Source organism: Delphinapterus leucas, chromosome 12 (assembly GCF_059928025.1).
Source record: "Delphinapterus leucas isolate spDelLeu-1000000601 "Yukka" chromosome 12, BTC_Dleu_Yukka2, whole genome shotgun sequence".
NCBI lineage: Eukaryota > Metazoa > Chordata > Mammalia > Artiodactyla > Monodontidae > Delphinapterus > Delphinapterus leucas.
Window position 1 is genome coordinate 45,558,351 of NC_143140.1, and position 19,264 is coordinate 45,577,614.

At 41.2% G+C, this 19,264-nt stretch overlaps 1 protein-coding gene across 9 annotated transcripts in view; it reads right to left on the reverse strand.

The window, feature by feature from the left end:
• Positions 1-19,264, reverse strand: part of SCML4 (Scm polycomb group protein like 4) — a 136,581-nt gene that overhangs the window by 53,547 nt on the left and 63,770 nt on the right. For 6 of the 9 annotated variants that reach the window (XR_016395158.1, XM_089921903.1, XM_089921899.1 and 3 more), the window contains one exon: positions 16,313-16,527. The exons of the other annotated variants lie outside the window; for them this stretch is intronic. Coding sequence is in view for 5 of the 6 variants with exons in the window: in XM_089921905.1 (XP_089778031.1) it covers positions 16,313-16,527 (215 nt within the window). In the remaining variant the exon portion in view is untranslated. The remainder of the gene's footprint in view (positions 1-16,312; positions 16,528-19,264) is intronic. 9 annotated transcript variants of the gene reach the window in all.

Below are 19,264 nucleotides of genomic sequence, written 5' to 3' on the forward strand. Positions count from 1 at the left end.
AATTAATGATACGGGGGAGTGTGTGGAGAACTGCTGGCATTGAGACTCTGAACAGGTGAGAGAGGATGAGATTTAATGAACTGGGCTATGGCCTTAGAAAGAAACAAGGACTTTTCATCTACTGCAGTAGGAAGGAAGGAGGAATATGAGGCTCTGGATTTGGATGGATGTGGAGGTGGGAGCTTACAGAAGGCCTTTTGCAATGGCTTCTAATTTCTCAGTGATGCTGGAAGCTGTGTGTGAGGGTGGAGGAGGGTGGGTTAATGAACTAGGAGAGTGGGAGGCCATGGGGGAATGGAATGTGGCTGCTGAGCAGTATTGAGGGCACAGTGGGATGTGCGGAAATGAATTTAAATTAATTGCAATGAATTTAAAAGGAGACAGGCCAAAAGTGAGCATGTTGGCTACCCAAGGCTGTATGTGCGCAGAGTCTGGGGCTCTTGCTAGAGATCCTGTATGAATCAGAAGCAGCAATTAACAATAGATAGTTCATCTTAATTTGAGTTAACATTTGAAAGAATTAAAAGGCTCATCATGTAGCAATACCATACTAAGTATTATAAAAATAATTTAAAAGAAACTTCAGTGGTGGGGCAGAGCAGATGGGAAACTTCCTGTGACTCAGTCACCGTGACTATGGCAGGGTTTCCTCATCTGCCAAGTGTGAAGAGGGCTGCGGCCACTCTGCCTGTTCTCCCAGGTCAGGCACCAAGGGTTCCCCTGGTGGTCTCTCTAGGAGTGGTATCTCTAGGAAGGTACAGCTTGTGATGGAAAGGCTGGTGGTGACAGTCTCCAAAGGCTGTCAACAGGCTCTGGAAGAACCTTGGCTAAATCCTCCTTTACAGGCTTACAGCCCTTCAATGCCCAACATACAGATAACGATATTGGTGGGGGAAAATAAACAGGATCAGTAAGTCATTTTCCCCGCTGTGTTCTCTAAGTAAATTACACAAAGATCCGTGTGATCCTTCCCGAGGAAAATGACAATGATGATGATGAGAAAGAGGATGACGGCAGCTAAGACTTAGATAGCAGACACTGTTTACTGTTCATGTAAACTTCATAATGAGCCTAGCCTTAATACTTGCTCACTATTTTAATATTTATTAGAGGGGGATCTGTCCATTGAACCCACCGCCAATGAAATAATATAGTTGGCTGTTACCTCTGCCTATAATTTCTGCCCAGGTGAAGCAATTAAAGGGATTAGAATAAGTCAGCTGGTTGCAGGAAAAACCTTACATATTCATTCAACCTGTAAAACAACTTCTGGGACTTTTGAACAAAGAAGGAATCTCATGCAACTGTGGGTGGTATATGACTTTTAAAAAATATCCTTTTGGTAAGAGGGTAAATCATCAGTAGGAATATCCTTTGACTCAGCATTCTGAAATTTCTATCTCATTGCTTAATATAAAGAATGAACCAAAAGTAAGGTAACCTAGAAAAGGGAGAGTGGTAGGTCATAGGGACACGGGAGTCAACTGAAAGAGCTTTCAATGGCCAAACCTGGAGCAACACAAGCAGCAGATAAAGAAGGTAGTAGTGGGTTATGATTCAAAGTATACAGTGAATATCCATGACTCCATACTCACATAAATGAGTGACTGACTAAGTAAATACATGGGGAGAATCGACAGATCTCCCATGTATAAAAATTCCAAATATTTTATCGTGGAGTATAACTCCTCCTCCTTAAGTGTGGGCCACACATAGTGACTTCCTTCCAAAGAGGACAGCATGGGAATGGGGGGAAAAGTTACTTTACAGTGGAGAAACTGGTCACACACCACCTCAGCCAGGGGATCCAGATCACCATCCACAGTGATAAACCATGTCGATAGTTCGCACCCTTGATATGACGTCATGGGAATGGCACCTTACCTCTGAGATCTTCTTTCCAAAAATCCATAACTCCCATCTAATCATGGGATAAACTTCAAAAAACCCAAGTTGCAGAACATTTTATAGAATTCTTGACCAATACTCCTCAAAACTGCCAATGTCATCAAAAACAAGAAAAGTCTAAGAAATTTTCACAGCCCAGAGGAGCCTAAGGAGACATGATGACTAAATGTGATGAGGTATCCTGGATGTATTCTGGAACAAAATAGGGGAAAACTAATGAATTTCAATAAAATATGGACCTTATTTAACAATAATGTATTGTTATTGGTTCACTAGCTGTGACAAATGTACCATAAAAATGTAAAATGTTAGCTACAGGAGGAACTAGGTGTCGGGTATATGAGAATCCTCTGTATATTTGCAACCCTTCTCTAAACCTAAAACTGTTCTAAAATATAGTTTATTTTAAAAATATTCAAAACAGAATCTGGCAGAATAAACTGGGGAAAATAAAGAGGAAGGAGGGAGGAGAGGCCTCTTTCTTGGCTGCATAAGACTGGAAGAAGATTTGCTGCCCAGGATGCCTTGCTCTGACATGCAGGAGCTAATCCTTGGCCTTCGAAGCCAACAGCCTGTACAGATGCTGGCAAAGTTGGCACCTTTACCTGAAATTCAAAACCTCGATCAAATGGGTATGGCGACTCCTCATCCAGGGCATGGTTGCCAGTGGCTGTGCTTTGCCTTCTTAAAGCATCATGGTGGGGTGAAACAGAGAGGTAGAGGCGGCCCCTGCCAGCTGGAGTCTCCACCAAAGGGTCTGGGGAATCTGGAATCAGCTCATCTTTCTTTTCCGTTCACAGATCCAAGATATGGGCCTGGAGAGTTTCTTGCTCCCGCTGTCTTCAGGGGAAGACCTTCTCTAAGACACTTGCTAGAAAATCACTGCAAAGAGTTGGGAGGGGATTTGTCTGCAAACTGAGATGTGTGGCCAGGGCACACTAAAGAAGAAGGGATCAGCTGATGTAAATTTCAAGTATTTTTCCAGAAATATGCAAGTGTGGAGAAACAGAAGTACTGACTAAAGAGTATTTGTTAGATTGACAACAAGAGGTTGGTAAATGAAGGATACAGACTGTGGTCGGGGGAAGTATGAAGATGTGTAGAGCCTGCCTGCACACCAGCAGAGGATGAAGCAGCAAAGCAAAACTAAAATAAGTTCAGGATAGCAGTAGGCGCATACAATGGAGCCTCACTAACCCTGTCCTCAGTCTCGCTACTTAGCCTTTCAGAGCCTACCTTTCCTCATCTGTAAGGTAAGGATAACAGCACCTTCTCACAAGGATGTGACAAGAATGAAGTGTAAACATTTAGCATAGGGCTAATGCAAAGTGAGAACTCAATAAGTATTTCTGATCATTATTGCTGCTAGTATTATGATTTTATTATTAGAAATTCCAGAAATACAAATGAGTTCCAAGTTTCTTGTTCATGTAGCCATGGCAGGAAAGGGAAATTGCCCATCTTTCTTCTAGGACCCATCTACATTTTCTACACTTACCCACTTGGGATCACATCTTCCCAAATCTTTGAAGGCCCACCCTCCTACCTTACACATTGCACACGATCCCCTTTAAGAAATGTTCCCAGTACGTTAAGTACTGCTTAGGCAGGAGCTGCCCTTTCCAAGTTGTATCATTTAAGCTAAGTCTAAAAAGGGAAAAAAATTCATTCCATGAGGCAGTCATTTACTCAACAAATATTTATTGAGCACCTATTGTGTGCGGGAAACTGTTGTAGGTGCTGAGGATACATCTGTAAATGGGGGAGATAAGGTCATTGTTCTTGATGAGGTAATATCATAGTGGAGGAAACAAATAAGAAACACAACAAAAATGTCAAATTGTGATAAGTACTACTCTGAGAAGTAAAATATGGGGATGTGATAAACAGGGACCCGGTGACTAGTGTAGGCTGATAAGGAGGTGACACCTACATCAAGATCTGAATGACAAGAGGGAGGCTGAGGGCTTCCTTGGTGGCTCAGTGGTTAAGAATCCGCCTGCCAATGCAGGGGACATGGGTTCGAGCCCTGGTGCGGGAAGATCCTACCTGCTGTGGAGCAACTAAGCCTGTGTGACACAACTACTGAGCCTGAGCTCTAGAGCCCACGAGCCACAACTACTGATCCTGCATGCCACAACTACTGAAGCCCGCACGCCTAGAGCCCGTGCTCTGCAACAAGAGAAGCCACCGCAATGAGAAGCCCGCGCACCGCAATGAAGAGTAGCCCCCGCTCGCCACAACTAGAGAAAGCCTACACACAGCAACAAAGACCCAATGAGGCCAATAAATAAATAAAATAAATTTATAGGAAAAAAAAAGAGGGAGGCTGAGGAAAGAACTTTCGAAGGAGACAGAGTGGTCAGTGTAAGCCTCCTAAAGCTTGGCTTCTTCAAAGAACCAGGAAGCTAGAGTGGCTGGAATTATGAGCAAGAGGCAGAAGGATGCAAGATGAGGTTAGCTAGGTGGTCAGGGCACAATCATGAGGGTTTTCTAAGTCAGTGTTGTAGATTGAATCATGTCCCTCTCAAAAAAGACTTGTTCAAGTCCTAACACCCAGTACCTGTGAATGGGACTTGACTTGGAAATAGGGTATTTGCAGATGTAATCAAGTTAAGATGAGGCCATACTGGATTAGAGTGGGCCCTAATGCCAATGACTGGTGCCCTTATAAGAAGAGGGAAATTTGGACACAGACACAGACACACAGGGAGAATCCCATGTGACAATGGAGGCAGAAATTGGAGTGATATGTCTACAACCAAGGAACACCAAGGACTGCAGGCAACCACTAGAAGCTAGGAAGAGTCAAGGAAGGATCCTACCCTAGAACCTTCAGAGAGAGCATGGCCCTTCCAACACCTTGATTTTGGACTTCTAGCCTCCAGAACTGTTGTTTTAAGACACCCAGTTTGTGGTACTTCGTTATAGCACTCCTAGTAAATAAATACAGTCAGATTAAAAAGTTTGGATTTTATTCTAGGAGTTATGGAAACAATTAGAGAATTTTAAGCAGAGAAAGACACAACCCAGTTTTTACTTTATAAAATTAAGTATGGCTGCTATACAGAGAATGGATGGGGAGAGGCAAAATAGAGAAAAGAATACTGGTGAGGAGGTTATCATATGGTTCAGGCAAGACGCACAGGTGGCTGAACTAGGGTGAAAGTAGTGAAAACAGAAAGAATTGGTTGGATTCAGGTGTGCTTTGGAGGTGGAATTAAGGTGATTAGAGAGAGAAAGCGCAAAATCAAAGATAACTTCTAGATTTATTCACATAAACTTTGTTTGATAGTATATTTTTATTACATTAGTTTAAAACATTAGCATTTTACTTGTTGCTCGTTTAGTTAACTTTGGGGAAGCCATAACACTGGCTTGTGTCTAAGGTTCAAAACATTCCTCCTCTAATACTCAAGCAGTAAAATTTCAGAATACGACAGGAAACATTCTATGTGGAACTTCTGGGAGAGGACGTGAAAAAGAAGTCGAGCATCCACATTTCCTCATCTGGGAAATGCACACTGAGAACTGACACGATTTCACATTGCCCAGTGAGCTGCAGGGGAGTGGTGAGGACACAGGACTCAGAGAGGGCTGGGGTTCTAATCCTGGTTCTGCCCCTGACTCACATGGGACTCTGAGCAACCCATTCAGTGTCTCTGGGCTTCATCTTCCCAAGCCATTAATGTGGGTAGGGTTGTTGGCTTTTTTTTTTTGGCCTTGCCACTCAGCATACAGGATCTTAGTTCCCGGACCAGGGATCGAACCCATGCCCCCTGCAGTGGAAGCACAGAGTCTTAACCACTGGACCACCTGCAAAATCCCAGCTTGTTGATTTCTAAGTTCTATTCCAACTCGTAAGGTGTGTATGTATCTTGCATTAGACTATTTCTGAAAACATTAAAGAGTTTGAGATAAAACCAGTGTCAGTGCCATATTTTGAATGTTGATTAGAAGAAATGTGGCATCCTAAATTTCTTCGGAGTTTTGTTTCTGGGAATATAGAAAACTATGTTATTTGGATCAACTGAAAACAACTACCAACAATGGATAAAATGTAAGGTTAGTAAAAGTATGGAGGCGCTAACAATATATAAAGGATAATTGGGCCCAAATATAGGTGAAATCTAGGCCTTGGAATTGCCATGGATCAGGGCTCACCCAAAGGGCTACAACCTCAGGGTAAGGGTAAGCTAGCTGTAAACTTGTCCTGCCCTACCCAACCCATACCTGACTCTAAGGAAAGTTGCCTTGACACTGGGGGAGGGGGTGTGCAGAATCCCTGGGAAGATATTGCCACCAAGCCAGAGCTCACACAGATTTGCAGCTCAAATTCACAGAACTTGGGCAACCAAGAAAACTTCAGCCTGGGAAGTTAGTTTAAAAATTACCCAATCTGGGCTTCCCTGGTGGCGCAGTGGTTGAGAGTCCGCATGCCGATGCAGGGGACACGGGTTCGTGCCCCGGTCCGGGAAGATCCCACATGCCGCGGAGCGGCTGGGCCCGTGAGCCATGGCTGCTAAGCCTGCGCGTCCGGAGCCTGTGCTCCGCAACGGGAGAGGCCACAACAGTGAGAGGCCCACATACTGCAAAAAAAAAAAAAAATTACCCAATCTGGCAGTGCTCTCAGGTTACCTGGAAAAACAAACACAAATCATCTCTGGAGAAAGGTCTCAAAGAAGTCCCCAAAATAATTTTTCAAAGCCAGTGAATAACACAGCCCAAACACACAAGGAAGCAAGGAACCAAAGCAAGAATGGGCAATAAAAACACACAGCAGTAAAACCCCAGAAACTGGGCTTCTCTGGTGGCACAGTGGTTAAGAATCCACCTGCCAGTACAGGGGACACGGGTTCAAGCCCTGGTCCGGGAAGATCCTACATGCCGTGGAGCAACTAAGCCTGTGCACTACAACTACTGAGCTCACGTGCCACAACTACTGAAGCCCGCGTGCGACTAGAGCCTGTGTTCTACAATAAGAGAAGCCACCACTTCTTTCTTTTTATGAGAAGCCCGCGCACTGCAACGAAGAGTAGCCTCTGCTTGCCGCAACTAGAGAAAGCCTGCACACAGCAACAAAGACCCAATGCAGCCAAAAATAAATAAATAAAATTAAATAAATAAATAAAATAAAATACTTAAGATATTTCAATTATCAGACTTAGATTCTAAAAGCAAGTGTGATACTATGTATAAAGATATAAATAACAAGTTTGAAAATATCTCTGCAGAACAGAAAACTATAAAAAATAGCATAGCAGAATGTAAAAGAACCAAATTTAACTTCTATACAATAACTAAAATTAAAAACTAAATAAACAGATTTAACAGCATACTAAATATAGCTAAAGAAAGAATTAGTGTGCCAGAAGATATGTCAGAAGAAATTCACCAAAAAGTAGCATAGAGACAAATAGATAAAAACTACTGAGGGAAGGTTAAAAGACAATGTGAATATGAGAAGTTTTAACATTAAAGTTTCAGAAAGAATGGAACAGAGGTTATATTTAAAAAGAGAATGGCTAAGAATTTTCCAGATCTGATGAAAGTTCTAATCCACAGATTCAGGAAGCCCACCAAACTCTAAATAAGATGAATAAAAAAGAAATCCACAGGTAGACACAACAGAATGAAATTGTAGAACACTGAAGACAAAGAAAAAAATCTTAAAATTAGCTTAAAAATACAAAACCTGCCAGGGAACACTCACATAAACCAGATGGAGAGCTGAGTTCTTTACAACAATGGGCCCCAGAAGATAAATGGAATAATACCTTCAATGTGCTGCAAGGAAAATAACAACCTAGAATTCTACACCCAGCAAAAATATTTTTTTCCTAAAGTGAAGATGAAATAAAAGTACTTCCAGACAACAAAAGCTAAGAGAATTCATCACTAGAGGATCTATATTAAAGGGACTTCTAAAAGATGTACTGCAGGAAGTGGAAAGTGATTTCAGGTAGAATGTATGATATGCAAAAAGAAATGAAGAATTTTTTTAAGTGGTAAATAAGCAGGTGAATCTAAATGAAAATAACTGTACAAAACAAAAATAATTGTTTTGAGGGATTAAAAAAGCAAAAAAGAATTAAGATGTGTGATGACAGTAATATTGAAGTGGGGAGATAAATGGAGTTAAAGTGTCCTAAGGTCCTTGTATGATCTAGGAAGAAGCAAAGGTAAGGTTAACTTTAGAAAACTCTAGTACGTAAGCATGCCGTAATTTCTAGAGCAATCAGTAATACAATAGAAAACATAGTGCTTAAACTTCAAGAAGTAGAAAAGAAAGAATTATATGCTTAAAAATCCAAAAGAAGGCAGGAAAGACAGGTAAAAGGAACACAGAATGAGTGAGACAAATAGAATACAGAAAATAAGACATAGATTTACACCCAAATTTATCAATAATTACTTTAAATATAAATGGACTAAATGTCTAGTTACAAGATAAAGATTATTATACTGGATGCTATGGATTAAAATGTGTCTCCCCACCAAAAGGTGTTGAAGTCCTAACCCCCAGTACCTGTGAATGTGACCTTATTGGGAAATAGGGTCTTTGCAGATGATCAAGTTAAGATAAGTTCATTAGAGTGGGCCCTGATCCAATATGACTGTGTCCTTATAGAAAGGGGAAATTTGGACACACAGACAAACATGTCCAGAGGGAAGACAATGTGAAGACGCAGGGAGAATGCCATCCACAATCCAAAGAACACCGGAGGCCCCCCAAAGCTAGGAGAGAGGCCTGCAACAACAGATCCTCCCTCCCAGCCCTCAGAAGGAGCCAACCTGGCTGGTCTTGATCTCAGATTTCCAGACTGCAGAACTGTGAGACAATAAATTTCTGTTGTTCCATCGACAGATGAATAGATAAAGAAGTCGTGGTATATATACACAATAGAATATTACCCAGCCATAAAAAAGAATGAAACAATGCCTTTTGCAGCAACATGGATGGACCTAAAGGTTATTATACTAAGTGAAGTAAATCAGGCAAAGACAAACATCATATGGTATCACTTATATGTGGAATCTAAAAAAATGATACAAATGAACTTATTCACAAAAAAGAAGTAGACTCACAGACATGAAAATAAACTTATGGTTACCAAAGGAGAAAGGGGGGGGGATAAATTAGGAGTTTGGAATTAACAGATACACACTACTATATATAAAATAGATTAACAACAAGGACCTACTATATAGTACAGGGAACTATAGTCCATATCTTATAATAACCTATAATGGAAAAGAATCTGAAAAAGAATATACATATTCAGTAATACATATATATTAGTAATACATATATCTAACATGTATATATATATTAAGTGATATATATGTATATCTAACATGAAATTAATACAACATTGTAAATCAACTATATTTCAATAAAATTTAAAAAAAATTTGCACTGTTTAAGCCACCCAGTTTGTTGTATTGTGTTACAGCAGCCCTAGGAAACTGATGTACCAGATTCTAGTTTTTAAAAATCATGTTTTCTCTCCCTTCCTTCCTCTCCCACACCATTCGAGGATAGCTTTGTCCACGTCCCTGCCCATAGCTTTCCTTGGGGGCACACTCCTCCTTTAGGCTCACTCTCTTTCTTCACAGAAAACTCCCTCATGGTTCTGTGGAGATTCAGGGAGCAGCGTTAGGGAAAATTGAATACCTCACCGTATTTAACGTTAGACTTTAGTCTAAAAACCTTGCCTGTTGGAAATGCAAATCAGCTCCAACAACAAGAAGTTTGTGGCCAATGGTCTAATTCCATTCCGAGGAGCCAGCCTGTTTCTGGGTTTACCCACACCTTTTTCTCCTTTCCCTTGGGGGAGATTAAACATGCGAGGGATGGAGGAGCCAGTATCCTTTGGCCTTGTTTACATTTCTCTTACTCCTTAGCATAAGTGAAAATACCAATTAACATCTATATCTGAGTTACACTCAGAATGCTGGTCAGGAAACATTCACCAGATACCACTGCCCCAGGCCTACTGCTTAGCCTCACCCCTGACCATTGCTCCAGCCCTGGGGTGAGGGCAGGAGGGCGGGGAAGGTCACAGAAAACCACAGAAGAGACAGTTCCCCGCCCTAGGGTTAGTGTGCATGGAGGCAGAGGTGGTGCTACCATCCTGCCTGGGTGGGGCTGAGAAGAATGGGTTAACTTCCTCCTGACAGAGGGCGGCTGAGAGAGGAGACAGGGAAGCCGTGAAGCCCGTACTCCGTGAGTACGAGGAGACAGAAGGAAGAAAAAGGAAAACAAAAATAACCATCATTGGATAAAGTGGGATGCAGAAGAACAGATCCATCCATGTGAAGTATTTAATGAATGTCGATGCTGCCCTGTGACTCCAACCATCTTTAGTAGAGACCACACATTTCAAGGAATGCTTGCTGTGATGGAGTTTCTTACAGAAACTGGTGAGGGAGCCAAGTTCTATGCACCAGCAGGCGTGGGGTCAGCCCTGAAGATGAGAGTGGGGATATGGAACATACACTCACAGGCATCCTGCGCATAGCAGAGCTCAGAGCAGCGGGGAGGTGGAGCAGCTTCTATTGGTTCACAAGAGGTGATTGTTAAATTTTCAGGAATATTGCAAGTTGTTTGTTAAACACAGCAATTATTAAAAATTAAAGTGCATACACGTACAGAGTATTAATTTTTAAAATATATTAAGAACAAAGGTAATAGATACTCAAAACTCATCACTTTCTAATTATTTTACTGTTGCATCTGTGTGGAAATAGAGTACAAGAGTGATACTACATCACATCTTTTACCAACTCCACGTTCAGGAAAGTCACATTGGTGCCTTGAAACTGGCCATGTTGGGAATATTTACACCTTGGAAATTGGCAAATGCTACAAATAGGGCTGGATTTACTGTTGTGTTGACTTATAGGCTTAAGACAGCAATGGAGAAAATATTAAAAATGCAAATTAAACTTAAAAGTGTGTCTTGTCTGTAGCCATTACACAGTGAATAGAATGAAAAAACAAATATTTTTTGTTTTCACAAACTATTATCCAATTCAGCAAAGAAGTCAACCACATCCTTGACAAATGAGTGAAATTCCAACATACAACTTCACTGTTTACATTTCTCTCACTCCTTAACATAAGTGAAAATACCAACTAACATTCATGTCTGAGTTACACTCAGAATGCTGGTCAGGAAACATTCACCAGATACCGCTGCCCCAGATACACTGCTTAGCCTCACCCCTGACTATTGCTCCAGCCCTGGGCTGAGGGCAGGAGGGTCACAGAAAACCCCAGGAGACACCGTCCCCTCCCTAGATGCTGCACACCGTTCAGCCCAAGGGAATGGCCCCTGCCTAGTGCCTTTGTAGTCATTTCCCTCACGGGCCACAGGTGGTACTTCATATGCACCATCAGCAAGAGGGGGACCTTGAAAATAGGCACAGGAAAGGTTAGATGTCGATTCTTCCCTTCCACACTATTAGGCTGCCGTTAGTGTTCCTAACTATGACTCTTAAGGCAATACAAGATCTGGATAATCAAAGACGCACTGAAGCCAATTCAACAGTTATAATGAAAACACACTTTAGAAAGAGGCTTTAAACAAATGTTGGAACAAACAAACAAACCCTTTCTACTCAAGTTTGAACATTCTCTTAATTGAGATTTTTGTTAACTTGACGTCCTTGTTACACAGTGCCAAGAACACATACTTTTTCGGGGGGGAAAAGGATGACAATAAGAAAGGAGGAACAAAACAAAATGCTGCATTTACTCTTGCTCTTTAGAAAATTACTTTCTTTATAAAGTGAATTTACCAGTTAACGGAAGACCGTCCTTTCAATAGTTAGCAGAAATTGCTGGCTCTTCCCAAATATCCATGCTCCTTTCTTCATGTACTAATGGAATCCCTGGATTTCAGCTTATCACGTGGTCGCTCAGCACTACATTTTCCCGCCTCCTGTGGAGCTAAGTGTGGCCAAGTGACTCACTTCCTGGCCAGTGAGTTGCAAGTGTGAGGGTGTGTACAACTCTGAAGGTTTCACCCTTAAAGGGGAACAACGTGCCCTCCACCACCTCTGTCCCCATTCTGCTGGCCAAAGTAGTGGGATGGTGGGACCTGGAGGAGCCACCTCAGAGCATGAGGTAGAGACTGTGTCTTAAGATAGCAGAGCAACAATATAAAAGGAGCCTGGGTCCTCCACACGGTGGAGTCATCGAATCAGCGCCACATGGCCTTCCCAGACAGTAACATGAGAGAGAAATTAGTTTCTATCTTCTTTAAGCCACTGTTCTTTGGCCTTTGTTACAGCAGCTGAATTTGTATGCTGAATGATACAATTATTAACATTTTAGAACATATAAACTATTTGTTTTTAATATTTCAGGGATGATATTCTTTCTAGAGCATGTTACACTTTTCTTAGCTAGTTAAACAGAGCAGACAGAAAGTAATCTACTCTTTTTTGAATCAGGAAACACAAATACTATTCTGAACAGTAATGCAAAGAGATTGCTGAGGTGGAGAGGGCTGCTGGCCGGACAGTATGTGGCCTCAGGCTGCGGGGCATGGTTAATTCATGCCTAATTCCTGCAGTTTTTCTGACTTCTCTCACTATGAAATTATCAAGGATCTATAAGAAATATATATATAAAGTGCTTAGGCCCAGAGACTCAAATGTAGAAGTGCTCAGTAAGTGTTACTTATGACTATTATTGCTATTAGTATTATTTATTATTATTGTGTACTGGGGACAAATGGCTATCTTAAAAAACCGGCACTTTTTTCTTCCTGCTTAAATCATAAAGACACAGAAGCTGAAAATCCCGCTATTTGGAGCCATTATAATCAGCTATGTCTACTGAATGCAAGTTAGGGTTTATCCCTGGTGCAGACCCTCTCTCTTTATCTTTTTAAAAAGACTTCCATGGTCTCCTTCATCATGAAATGTAAGGAAAACCCACCTGTTGACCTTGGAGAGTCTCTGAACTGAGGACCTAAATCAACAGCAAATTCTTCAAACTGAGATGTAAATGTTCTGTTTTATAATGAAGAAAGCTGTTTTCATGACAGAGTATGGCTCTTTGGAGAAAATATGACGTTAAGGGGTTTTTCCTTCTTTTGACTGGGGTGAGAAGGGGGCAGCAAGGCCATAAAATGATACTCACAGCAGCAAGCATGCCCCAGCAAAGTGGCTGCAGGCCGGGGCCAAGAGACATGGTCAGATGGGCCCTGGGAGGAGGAATGACCCATGAACTCTGGAGCACTCACATCTGAATGCCAGTTAAACCCTTCCTTTTCTGTCTATAATTTGCTCATGTTACTCTCAAGACTCAGAGAAGAGGTTAAATATCACAGCCTGTGTTAGCTGTGCTTGGGTCTTAAAGGGAGAGGCTTATACCCATACTTGGACCAGAGAGAGTTTCCACACGTGCAGGGACACAGAGGTGATTGACAGAGCAGCTTGGGACAGCACCAGGTAAGAAGAGACAAATGTCAACCAACACAAACCTATGATACAGTTGGTACAACGAGGCATCCTCAGAATCTCCTGGCTCAATACTTATCATTTTATTAAGATAATATTGTTAATATAAATATAATAATGTGCTGACATAAAGTTATAGTGTTATAATTTTATAACTGATAATATTATTGTATATTTTATTGTTCTAAATTATTAACATGATATCATATAATTATACTTTCAGTATCCAGCTGTGTGTGCAATCTTCTCCCCAAAATATCTTCCCCTTCAAATCAAAGGCTATTAAACTGCAATAATCAAGCTTGTAAGAAATGCATCTACAATAAAGGTAAACAGACACTGAGGAAGGGTTTGGAAGCATTTTCTTAGTAATAAAATACAAGATCTTTAAGGGTAGACCAAGTAATATCTTATTTCACTTGCTCAGGATTTTTTGTTAACAACTCTGGCTCCCCAGCTGTGTCCCAGGTAGTTAAAATTGCCAAATGAGTGGCCATTTGGTAAATGGAATCAAACTGTACACTTTCCTTGCTGGCATCTCCACAATTAAAACCATTTCATTACTGGTAAAATGGGGCTTCGGGGTCTAAGAAATTGTAAAACTAAAGCTGGAGAGACTTAATACATTGTTAACTTTACTTTGCCAAGTAAGGACATTTTTTTAAGATTACCAAACCCTCACAATATACGACACTTAATAAACTTTAACACAAAAATAGCAGGAAGCAGATATTTCAGAATAAAGGACAATCCTGGGGCTTTACTGGTGGCGCAGTGGTTAAGAATCCGCCTTCCAATGCAGGGGACACGGGTTCGAGCCCTGGTCCGGGAAGATCCCACATGCCACGGAGCAACTAAGCCTGTGCGCCACAACTACTGAGCCTGCGTGCCACAACGACTGAAGCCCGCGTGCCTAAAGCCTGTGCTCCACAACAAGAGAAGCCACCACAATGAGAAGCCTATGCACCGCAACTAAGAGTAGCCCCTGCTCGCTGCAACTACAGAAAGCCTATGCTCAGCAACGAAGACCCAATACAGCCAAAAAAAAAAAAAAAAAGAATAAAGTTTGATCCTTTAGGTGGAATCATTTTAGCTTTCTGAAGACTTTAGACCGTTTGCTCCTGTCACCACGAGCACGTTGGGACTGCATACAGGCTGGCACCCAGTTTGGAGCCGTTTTTCTCGAACACAAAGCCCATGGCTTGGGGAGCTGCTGGCATGAAATAATTCCCACAATTTCCTCAAATATATGGGAGGTGGACTGAAAGAAGAGCTGTGGCCTGTTGTCCCCAGAAAAGACACCCTGTGAGGCATGGGAATACGATCCACCTGCCATGTGCAGGGCCCGTATGTCAGCTAACCGTCTCCAAAGCTTTCTTCCTGCCTTGAGCTGTCTCTGAGTGTTAGGAGAACTGAAAACTGCCTTTTTCAGGAGACAGGAAAATTGCAAAGTTGGGTTCATTCCACAGAGTGAATTTCCATTTTTCCTGGCCCCAGAAATGCTGTGTCTGTCGGTAATTTTCTTTCTTGGGTCACAGCTCCCAGGGGAGCAGGAGAAAGGCCAAATAGGAGAGAAAATTTTTCAGTGTGTTTCTTTAGATCCTGGATTCACTCCCTGGCTCTATAAACAGAAGGGCTGCCCTGCTCCAGCCTTCCAGATGCAATTCCCAGACCCCAGCAACTGCACAGGTAGCTGAGCAGAGAGACCTGCCCTGGGCCAGCTTCAGAGACACAATTCTGAAACCGGTGCACCCATGAGAAAAAGGAAGCTCTCTTTGTTAAAAAAATAACCAGTGACAGAAGCCTTTGCTTCAAGAGCTGGCTGAGTAAAAGCTTCTTTTACTAAAACCAGTGACCCCCAAATAACTTTAAGTCACCTTCCCCCTACCTATTGTGTCTATTTTCCAGCAGTTGGAAGAACTGTGGAGAACCAAAGGGATAGAGGCTGAATTCATTACCAATTCTTCCGGAAGCTTTGTCTTTCTGCTGACATGAAATAATTTCCATACATTTTCCTAAATATATGGGAGTTAATTGCCAATTTGCATTTTGGTTTGCGTATTCAGATCTCAAGATGGAAACATAAGCTCTTTACTTCTAGAAAAATAGACGAAGGAAAACTTCTGAAGCTCATTTTCTAATGCCCGAAAGGCTCATGGAAAACAACTCAATGATCTTTCTTCTCTAGCAGACTCTTCAAAAACATCTTAGAGGAGAAGCTCTCCCTCGGGTTTGGGTTGTTTTATGTGATTTCAGTTACATCAGAGAATTTATTCTCCACCCCACAGCCTCGCCAAATCATTAATTCTTGAAAGAGTAACAGGATTTTCATTTTGCCTGATATGTCTCCTTGTAGCCAATCTTGATGTCAGTGCCTTTTGTAAGCAGGAAACTATGAATTAACACCCTGAATTTTCATGATGAGTCCCCTTATTGAGGCTCTATTAGGGAAAACTCTTCACGACCTTTGACACTAGGTTGCTCGCATTATTAATTTAAATGTCTCAGGGACATCATCTGCTTCTACTGAAATTCATGACAAATGAGTTCTGGAAAGTGGCTTCCAGAGCCGCCCTCGTAAGAACAGTCAGGGGAAAGTTCAGTGTCTGAAATGTTCATTGAGATGCAAGGCTTAATAATGTGTGTTTAGCTATGACCCTAAAATCTGCTCGCCTTACAACTTTCCCCATCTGGTGTAATTTGCTTTCTCCACTTGTAAAAATGCACATGACAGCGACAGCATGTATTGTGTGCCATGTTGCAACAATGAAGCCTCGTCTGTCACATGCTTCATTGAGAGAAACTTATTTCTCACCCTGTCTTTACCCAGTTTCCAACCTCTCATCACATTTTGCACTGGAGTTCTGCCCAAGCGCCATGGCCCAGCCCAGTTGCACTTTGGAGAAAGGAGACGATGGAGCCATACCTTGTACCCGGGTTTCCGCCCTCTTTTCTTTGGGATCTTCACTGCTGGTAAAGAACCAGCTGAAGCAGAATAAAGGTTATGAACTGCCATCTTCATAGGTGTTGAGTGAAGTGGGGGTCGGCCTCGCTTTCTCCCCGGGATCCTCTGAGACTGCATTTCTGCTGGTGCCAGTCTTACAGAAGGAAGTGACAAATCGCTCACAGGCAGAAGAGGTGCTAAGAATTAGTCCAGACACAAAGCAAAACAAAAACAGAAGAGTTTGTTTGGTTTGCAAGGCAAACATGGATCCGGTTTGGTGATTTTGGCCATACCTACCCCTTAAGGGAGGGGAAAACCAAATATGAGAGAGCCAGGCACCAGTAGGAGCTTTTAAAGTGCTGTTGGGCTCCTGGTATAATTTCAAGGATGGTGAATTTCCATGGGACTATAGTGAAGTAGGGAAGATACTGGCTAGGTGAAGAGGACAACAGCTTCCCAGCAACAAGCACAACTGATGGTGTCATCAGCAAGGAGACAACTTTACCTACGTGTCTCAGTTCAACTCTGAGCTGAAATAATAACAGTATTGAATAAACACAACCATTTTCTCACATTCACTCCTACCCTTTGGTTGGGTGACAGATTGTTATGACCCTTTTTTTCCCATGAAAGAAATTTAACAGTACAAATCAATTGGATTAATGTTGATTATGTCTCCTATCAAAATGTGGACAGAGATTTGCATACAGAGATGTTCATTTTGACATGATTCAGAACTGCAAAAATAAAATGGATAGAGCCCGATAACAAGCAATAGGGGAATGGTTAATATATCTACAGAATAAAACAGTCAACTAGTTACAAGCCTTTAACAATACTCTTTTTAATAACATGAGGTTGAGTGAAAAAGCATCACACAAATTGCACATAAAAGTTATTTCAACTCTGCAAAAATTTATGTGGTGAAAAACTAGAAGGAAACGTGCGAAAATGCTGCCAATGGTAAAGATAGTGGGACTATGGGTAATTGTTCACCACATACAAATCCTTTCCCCCTCGTACTATAATATGCTCAGCATTAAAAATACTTATAATAAGCTTCTCAAGAAAAGTTGGCTAAATCTTGCAGCAAGAGGTAGTTGATCAACCTCAACCTAGAGAACTCAGCTGAATCATGAGCTCAAGGATCACATTTCCTGGAATGTTCAGGAAAGTGACAAGTGGGACAGAACTTTAGACTTTAATTCAGGGGTGATTTTAGGTGATAAAATTCATTTCTGAGCATTTGTGATACCTAATAGTGGAAATGAGAGGCTCTTTCTCAAAAGGCTGCTGAAAGAATTGGAAAAGACAATAGAAGCAATCCCTACACCCTGGTCTGGGCAGCACTGCAGGGACCAGATTGCTTTACTCAGGAATGAAAATATCAAATAGTGGGAATTCTTAAAAACATGACAAGGAAGAGACTCCCCTCGTGGCCCAGTGGTTAAGAATCTGCCTTCCAATGCAGGGGACACTGGTTTGATCCCTGGTCGGGGAACTAAGATCCCACATGCCTCGGGGCAACTAAGCCCGGGCACCGCAACTACTGAGCCTGCACGCCACAACTAGAGAGAAGTCTTCATGCGCTGCAACGAAAGATCTGCATGCCACAACTAAGACCCGACACAGCCAAAAATAAAAATAAATAAATAAATATTAAAAATAAAATAAATATTAAAAAAACATGACAGGGGAAATCTGGGGTGTATCATCTATAGATGTAAGGTCACTTTGTTAATTCTCTGAATATTAATGGTATTCTATCAATGTCTTGATTTTTCTTAGAAATATCATACCTAGTAAATAGAATTTTAAAGCATAAATTTACCTATTGACTGTATTGTTAAATATTTCAGATAGATGGACAAGTGATTAAGGATATCAATTTTCCCTGTTTTTGTCAGTTTAAGAAAAATACCATATCTCATCAATTCTATGATGCATATTTTTTCACATATTAACATCTTTGAAATCAGGATGCACCCTAAAGCACTGTAAGCGTGTCAGAATTCCATAGGGAACATTTTTTCTTTCTTAGTGGTATATGAAATAATGACGTGTGATATACTTAAAGACATCTTAGAGTCAAGGAATTATGATCAATGCAGATAAACCCATATGTAAACAAATATGTAAACATTAGACTATTTCTAGACTTAGTATCTCTGCTCCACAGTGCCAACAAATACCCAAATATTCATTTTCAAAAGAGAGGCTTTTAAAAACATTGAAAAACCACAAAAAATTATTCAGTAAGATTTTTGCTATGTGAAACTTTATCTGAATCCCATTTTGAACTACCATGATCAAGTTTCTGCTTCTTCATAATTAGTTTATCTTTACAGGTTTTGGAAACAGGAATTTTCCTCGTCTAGGACAAGTTTCTCTACCTTTCTACTTTCGTCTAGTGAGGAGGTCAGCAATGTATTTAATAACATCAAGATCAAAAGTCAACACGAGCAAATCCACAATCAGAGAAGGTACTGAATTTCTTTCCTCTCATGAAAATGCGAGTCCCCTGAAAGGTTCAATTAGCAGCACTCCTTCCCTCGTGAGCTGGGATACTCTGCTAACTGAGACACTCCCTCACAAAACTCTTCTTGTTGAACAGGTTTTGAAGAGTAAAGGAAGGGTAACAAACTAATGAGCACATTATCCTAAGAATTCATATCACTCAAAATTACACTTAAGTATCCCCAAATTTCTAATATGCCAGAAATAATTTCCTAGGAAAAATAGTCATCTTTTAAACTGGATTCTTTTGTTCTACTTCCCTCTCCCTGGTGGGAGGAAAAAACAGGACTCATGCTACTTTCCACTCCCTTCTATAGAAGTACACCCATCGCAGGAGTATGAAGGACCTTTCCAGATAACTAAATCTGATCAACGGACTTCATGCTAATGGAACAACAGTGAAGTATTTTTAGTGGA